At 70.2% G+C, this 6,703-nt stretch overlaps 2 protein-coding genes across 2 annotated transcripts; one reads left to right on the forward strand and one right to left on the reverse strand.

The window, feature by feature from the left end:
* Positions 1-687: 687 nt before the first annotated feature.
* Positions 688-1,158, forward strand: MNEG_10521 (hypothetical protein; the record flags this gene model as incomplete). Its single annotated transcript, XM_014041006.1, has 1 exon — positions 688-1,158. The coding sequence occupies one exon, from the start codon at positions 688-690 to the stop codon at positions 1,156-1,158; it is 471 nt and encodes a 156-aa protein (XP_013896460.1).
* A 2,162-nt stretch (positions 1,159-3,320) lies between these two features.
* On the reverse strand, positions 3,321-6,363 carry MNEG_10522 (hypothetical protein; the record flags this gene model as incomplete). The annotated part of the gene is made up of 5 exons (XM_014041007.1): positions 3,321-3,385; positions 3,580-3,682; positions 4,000-4,168; positions 4,415-6,045; positions 6,229-6,363. 5 exons carry the CDS (start codon positions 6,361-6,363, stop codon positions 3,321-3,323), a joined length of 2,103 nt encoding a protein of 700 aa, XP_013896461.1.
* Positions 6,364-6,703: the final 340 nt, after the last annotated feature.

A 6,703-nucleotide genomic window follows, 5' to 3' on the forward strand; every position in this document is an offset into this window, starting at 1 on the left:
GCCGCGGCGCTTGCCGTGTCGGCGCTGGTCGCCGACGGCGCCGCCGACGCTGACGCCGACGCAGCGAGCGGCGCAACGCCGCTGGGCGAGCGGGCGGGCGGCGGGGGGGAGCTCTGGTTGGAGGAGCACTGCGAGGAGTACGTGCCCGCTGACCTGGCGCCCTGGGTCCCAGCTGAGGCCGAGGCGGTTGCCGTGCCGGACGCCAAGCGTCCAAGGATCGACCTCGGGGCCGCGGTCGCTGACGAGGACGACGACGAGGACGCATGCCTGGTGGACGCCGGCGCCTGCCAGTTTGGCGCCGGCCTGTCGCCCGCGCAGAGCGGCGCCCTGTGCGCCCCAGAGTTCGACGCCGCGGCCGCGTTTGACGCCACGGCTGCGTTTGACGCCGCCGTGCCAGCGCCATCGCCCACGCCGGCGCCCGCGCGGCCCGCCGCCAAGGGCCGCAAGGCCGCTGGCAGCAAGGCGCGAAGCAAGCCCGCGGCGGCGCAGCACGCTGAGCAGTCCTTCGCCCCTCGCGCGGGCGCGGCCGGCGAGGGCCTGACGCGGCGCCACAGCTCGCCGCTGCCGTCCCCGAATGTCCCTGGTTGGGTGCCGATCGAATCTGGCAGCAGCGCGCAGGGACTCAGCAGCCCCCTGCAGGCACCACCCCGCGCGCAGACGCAGTCACCGCCGGCGTCGCTCACTCACATGACCACCTGCCCCAGCTCAGCGGAGTCTGTGCAGCAGCCAGCCGATGTGGCGGCCGCGCAGCAGCAGTGGATGCTGATGCAGCAGCAGTGGGCGGCGCAGATGATGCCGGGCGGCTATGCCGCGCCGCCGTGGGGCCACAGCGGCGTGTGCGGGGCCCCGCAGCCGCCCGCCTGCGCGTCATGCTCTGGCTGCAGCGGCGGCTGGCCCGCGCCGGGCGGCGGCAACCAGCAGCAGCAGCAGCAGTGCCAGGCTCACGACCAGCCAGCCGTCGGCTGGCCGGGCCCGCCGCCCGGCGGCGACGCGGCCGCCGCCGCCGCTTTTGCGTCATACCAGCAGCAGGCCATGTGGCAGCAGGCGGCCATGTGGCGCCAGATGTGGCAGCAGCACCAGCAGCAGCAGCAGGGCGTCGTCATCGGCGTGCCCGTTGAAGAGATATATGGCGGCGCGGAGCAGGGGCAGCAGGCCTGAGCGCAAAGCGCCCGCGGCGCAAAGTCAGTTTGTGGACTGTAATTTCTAGTCGAAGGGAAGCCGACCGTCGGTCAGCTTCCACAACGGACCCCCCAAATACGCACGCACACGAGCACGTGGCGCAGGATGGGGCGGGAGCCGGGTTGAATTGCGAGCCGCGTGTTTGATGGACCCTTGACCACACTTGTGAGCACCCCTCACCCCCTTGATGTCCACATCCGCGTTTCTCCCACACATAAAACGCAGCACTTGTGTTGTTTTGGTGGGCCGTGCGTTTTGAACCGGGCCGACTTGCGTCTGCTGAGGCATTGCGATCCGCGCTCGCGGTGTCCCGCCTCCGCCCGCGCGGGCGCGCGCACCAGGACGGCCGATTCTATCATGCATAGTGGCGTGCGCGATGTGCGCACAGGGATGACGCCGTGTGACCCACCCACCCGAGACGATTGACCCACCGAGTCCACCCACAGCGAGTTTGACCCCACCTCAACACCTCCTCTCCAGCCCCTCTGTCTGTTTGCCCCATCCCTCACCTCCGAATCCCTCCTGAACTGCCTCGTGCGGCCTACTGGAAGGGCAGGAGGCACAGGCGCCAAGCCACCCCAGACCATTGACCCGAGAGAGCTCTTGTTGTAATACTGCCCACATGAGTGACGACACGGCCAATGGGCAGTTGCAGCGGGGCTGCAATCGGCCGGGAATTCAAGCAGAGGCGCTGCTGCATGCAATGCATCTGTGGCAGCTTCCCCGGTGCGCGAGACGGGCTAACATGGGGCTAGGCCCTGTGTCGTCACAAGTAGGGCAGGGCGCTGTCATGCATGGGGGCTTCCTGATGGGCTTCTCACCGCGACTGCCCCGGGCTTTTGGCTGACTGTGGACAACAGGGCGCTGATTGTGGGCGACAAGGGGTGACTTACAGGCAGATGGGTGTGCGTGCTAGTCAATCCGATCCGAGAGCTGCCCCGGCCCCGACGGCGCCGCCTGGACAAAAGGATCGACGCCGGGGACAACGGGGAGCATGCAGTGAGGAATGGGCACATGCATATGATGTTGAGTCCGAAAAAGATGAAGCTTGTCGCCTTCAGGCACAAGGGTTGAGGGGCAGACGTGATGATAGTGGAAGGAGAAGGGAGGAAGGGGGAGCGCTTCCTGGGCATTAAGCCTGTCGCAACAGCAAGGTTGAGCATCCAAGGGCACAAAGGCGGCCGATTGCATATAGATAAGTCTCCAAGCAGGGGCGGCCCTGCATGAAGCGCCTGAAGGGTGGTCAGTGCCTCCCGGCGGGCCGCCGGGGCCGGGCGTGGACGTCGTCAGTGTGTCGTGTCAGGGGGTGCGGCGGAAGCCTGGCAGGCGCACACACTCCCCACGGCAGGCGTCGGGAGCTGTGGGCAAGGCGTGGCAGCGGCACATGGCATGGGGGAATGCAGGGGACCAAAGGTCCAGGCAGTCTGGCACCGCAGTTGGCCGTCGCAGGAAGCGCGGGGCACATGCCGCCCCCTTCAGGGAGGCCGGCGCCCGCTAACAGCTCGCGTTGGTGCGGCAACAACCGCATGCATGGCCCTGTGTTGCATTAGAGCGGCTCGTATGGAGCGAGCCAAGCAAAGGCCGGGGGCTTCAGCAGTGATGGGCAACACTTGCGCAATGTCAGTCGGGCGCGGCGGGCGCCGCGGTCGCCGCGTGGCGCACAATCTCGCCGCGCGCGCGTTCGAAGCACATCGAACGGGACGGAAGCAGTGGTGGCACGCGGGAGTCAACGCAGGCAACATGCAGAAGCGAGCGGTCCTCGAATCGGTCAACCTGTCTTGGATGGGTGAGAAAGCTCGCCCTCCCGTAACCTGATATAAGATCTGAGCCGGCACCCACGCAACTTTGGGCAGTTCTTCACGCATGCCCTGTCAGCATCATTATCAAGCAGCCCGCATTAGGGCCCGCGCAGCAACGCGAGCCGCGCCGCGCGGCGCGGCGGTTGACGCGCCGCCCCCCCGCACGGGAGAGGGGCGCGCGGCCGCGCGACGACGGCGCGGCGCGCGCCGGGGCCGCCTGGCTGCGCCGAGGGGGCGGACGGCAGGTGTGTTGGTCCTGATCTGTTGATTCCTGTGTGACGTAGCTGCGCGGCCTCGCCGGGCAGTGATGCGATCTGCCAGTTCGCACGAGATCAGATCAGATCACGCGGCCCGCTTGATGCTCGTGTACAGGGTGCTGCGGTCGTCGCCCCGGCGCTCGAACACAACTGCGGTGCGCGTCGAATTCAACACGCCGCGGCGCAGGAGGGAGGGAGGCATCGGGTCAGCAGGAGCTGGAGCAGCAGGACCCCGGCCAGTGAGGCCCCGGCGGCCGCGCCCGCCGCCTGCCGCTCGCGCCGCGCGTCGGACGCTGCCCGTCGCCTGTGCGCACGATCGGGCCCCGGCGCTGCGCGGGCTTCACCTGTGTCCCCAACCAGCACGTTGTGGGCGCGCACGAAGTCGCGCCACCCGGACGTCAGGCGCAGGTGGCGCTGCGTGTTGCACACGGCGCCCTCATATACCAGCTGCCACCTGGGGTGGGAGGGGCGCATGGAAGGGGGCGGGGTGAGAAGGGGCAGCATTCCAGCGCCCCGGCCGCATGCATGTGTGGAATCGGCGGGGGCGCGGGAGGGGGCGTCACGCGGGCAAAGACAGGTTCACCGCCGCCGAGTGAAGGGCGCCGCGCACAGGGTGACCGGGCCGGGGGCAAGCGCGCCCCCCGACCGCGCTCGCGGGCCCCGCGGTGGGCGGGCGGGCCGGCCCCAAAGACAGGGGGTCTGCAGCAAGCTTCAATTATTATTTATTGGGCTCGCCTGCGTGCGTCGTCGTCCACCAAGGCAACCTCCCGCTTGAACAGCAGCTCGTAGTGCTTGCTGGCCCCCTGGCCCGACGCGCAGCTGCCGCCGCGCGGCGCCGTCGCGAGCTGCATCTCGGGCAGCAGCGCCTCGGCCATCGGCTGGGTTATGTTGAGGCGCTTCAGGTAGGCCTTGCAGCTGATGGCGCGGGACATCCTGTTTTGGGGCGGTCGGTGGGGCCGCAGGCGGCGGGCGGCGGGGCGCGGGGTTGGGGGCGCGGTGAGTTGTGGTGGGCGGGGCGAGTTGAGTTGGGCGGCGCGGCGAGAAGCGGGAGGGGACGCGGCCTCCCGGTGGGCAATGGTCAGCGGAACGGCAGGGCGGGTGCAGGGGGGGGGAGGTATCGCCGCAGCACAAGCGGCCTCGGAGCCCTCCCCTTCGTCGAGCCGAACCAGCGGCACGCACTTGACAGTCTTGTCGTCCGTTGAACTGGGGGCCCCGCGCGCCCCCGCGCCCTGCGCCTCGCCGGCTGTCCCCCTAGGGCCGTCCGCCCCGGGCGCAGCGCCGGCGGCGGGGACGGCCTCTGCGGCTGGAGCGGCAGGCTGCTGCTTGGCTTGCTGCTTCTGCTGCTGCTGCTCGCGTCGGGAGGGCTGGCGCACTAATGGCAGCGGTGCCTGCTGCTGCTGCTGCTGCTGCTGCTGCTGCTGCTGCTGCTGCTGCTGCTGCTGCTGCTGCTGCTGTGAAGACTCCTGTTTGACCAGCGACTGCTGGGTGGTCAGCTGCTGGATGGCTGCTTGCTGCTGCTGCTGTTGCTGCTGCTGCTGCTGCTGCTGCTGATGTTGCTGCTGCTGCTGCTGCTGCTGCTGCTGCTGCTGTTGCTGTAGGGCTGCCTGCTGCTGCTGCTGCTGCTGCTGCTGCTGCTGCTGCTGCTGCTGTTGCTGTTGAGCAAGCAGTTGCGGGTGCTGCAGCGACGTCTGCTGCTGCAGCGGCGCCTGGTGCTGGAGGGACGCCTGCTGCTGCATCAGCGACGATTGCCGCTGCAGCGACCCCGCCCCCACCAGGTCTAGCCGCGGCGCCTGCTCAAGCTGCGGCGCCGCGGCCCCTCCAGACGGCGCGCCACCGCGTGCGCCCGCGCCAGCGCTCGCGATCAGCTGCTGCTGCAGCGCCTGCTGCTGCAGCAGCAGCTGAGTGATGGGGGCGCTGTACCCTCGCTGCAGGTGCCGGAAGTCGCCGCCACCAGGGCCCGCTGGCGCGGGCGCCTCGCTCGCCAACCGGCTGACCAGCGGCCGCGGCATCGGCAGTTGGTACTGCTGCGCTGGCCCCTCCATGCCGCCCCGCAGCCCTGCCGGCGCCGCGGGTGCCGCGTTCGCGGCCGCCGCCAGCGCGGCGTTCGCGGCCACGGCGGCGCCGGCGCCGGCGCTTAGGCCGTTGGAGAGGATCGGCGCCGACGCGGTGCGCAGCGGCAGCGCGGCAGAGTGCTGGCGGGCGGTGCCGACGGCGCTCAGGTATCGCAGCTCCTGCGGCCAGAGGGCCGCGGTGCAGGCCAGCACGCCGGAGGTGAACGGGCTGACCATCTTGTTGCTGCTGCCGCAGGAAGCGGCCGCGGCCGGCGGCAGGAGGCGCCCGCCGTCGGCGGCGCCCCCGCCGCCGCCGCTCGCGTGGCGCTGCATGGCGGCCGCCGCGGCGGCGACGGCGGCGACGGTGGCGTCCATGCCGGTTCCAGGTTCGAGCAGCAGCGACGCCGCCGGCTGGGACGTGGACGGCTGCTGCGGCCACCTCAGCTGCTGCAGCGCGGCGCCGCCGCCCATCGACGAGCCGACGCGCATCATGGAGGGCGGCGGCGCGCCGGCCGAGAACGACCCACCGGCCGGCGCGTCCCGCAAGGCCATGTCCTGCGGCGTCATGGCGGCGGAGGCGGTTGCGGCGGCCGCGGCTGGCGCCGAAGTGCTGCTGCTAAGGGTGCGCCACAGGGGCAAATCGCCGCCGGCGCCGCCGCCGTTGCCGGCGTGCGGGCCCCAAGTCGTGATGCTGCTCACCGCGCTGTCGCACTGCTGCGGGGCGCACAGGCGCTTGCTGGGGCCCTGAAGGGACTCGGCCTGCGGCGCGGGAGGGGGCGGGGCGCGGCCGCGGCGCCGTGCGGACGTTGGTGCCCAAAGCCGCACGATTGGACCGACGCCTCGCAAACCGTCGCAGGGTGCTGGTGCGCCTCCCCGCCACAAACATGCACGGCCATCGCGACTGTGGCACAAATCAGCGGTCGCAACAATAAGGCCCCCCACCTGCTGCAGGCCACCTGCCGATTTCTGCGGGAAAGCCTCGGCGGCGCGCTTGGTCCCGGTAGTCGACGCCGCGCCCTGCCCTCGCGGGGCCAGGTGCGGGGCCACGCCGCCATCGCGATAATGCTGGTAGTCCATTTGGCGTGCCGCTACAGGCCGCTGGGGCGCTCTGGCCGCTGAGCTCGCGGGCAAAGGGTCAGGTGGATCATGAGAAGCGCAAGGACAAATGTCGGCGTTTTTGTTCTCTTCGTTGTAACGGTAGCAGGTGGCACCATTGGGCCTTGTCGGTCGAGTGCCGGTGAAGCTGGGCGCATGTTCCCCTTCCCACGGGCCCAAAATTGTCAACCCCAGGCCATCGTGCCTGTGCAGGCCCTAGAACGCAGACAGGCCAATTCACAGCGATTTAGGAAGCGTTTGAAAGCTTTTGGGCGTGATTTGGCAGGAGTATGGGAGTCGGGCCGCCGCCGGAGTGTGCGAT

The sequence above is a fragment of the Monoraphidium neglectum genome, assembly GCF_000611645.1.
Source record: "Monoraphidium neglectum strain SAG 48.87 unplaced genomic scaffold scaffold02351, whole genome shotgun sequence".
NCBI classification, from domain to species: Eukaryota; Viridiplantae; Chlorophyta; class Chlorophyceae; order Sphaeropleales; family Selenastraceae; genus Monoraphidium; species Monoraphidium neglectum.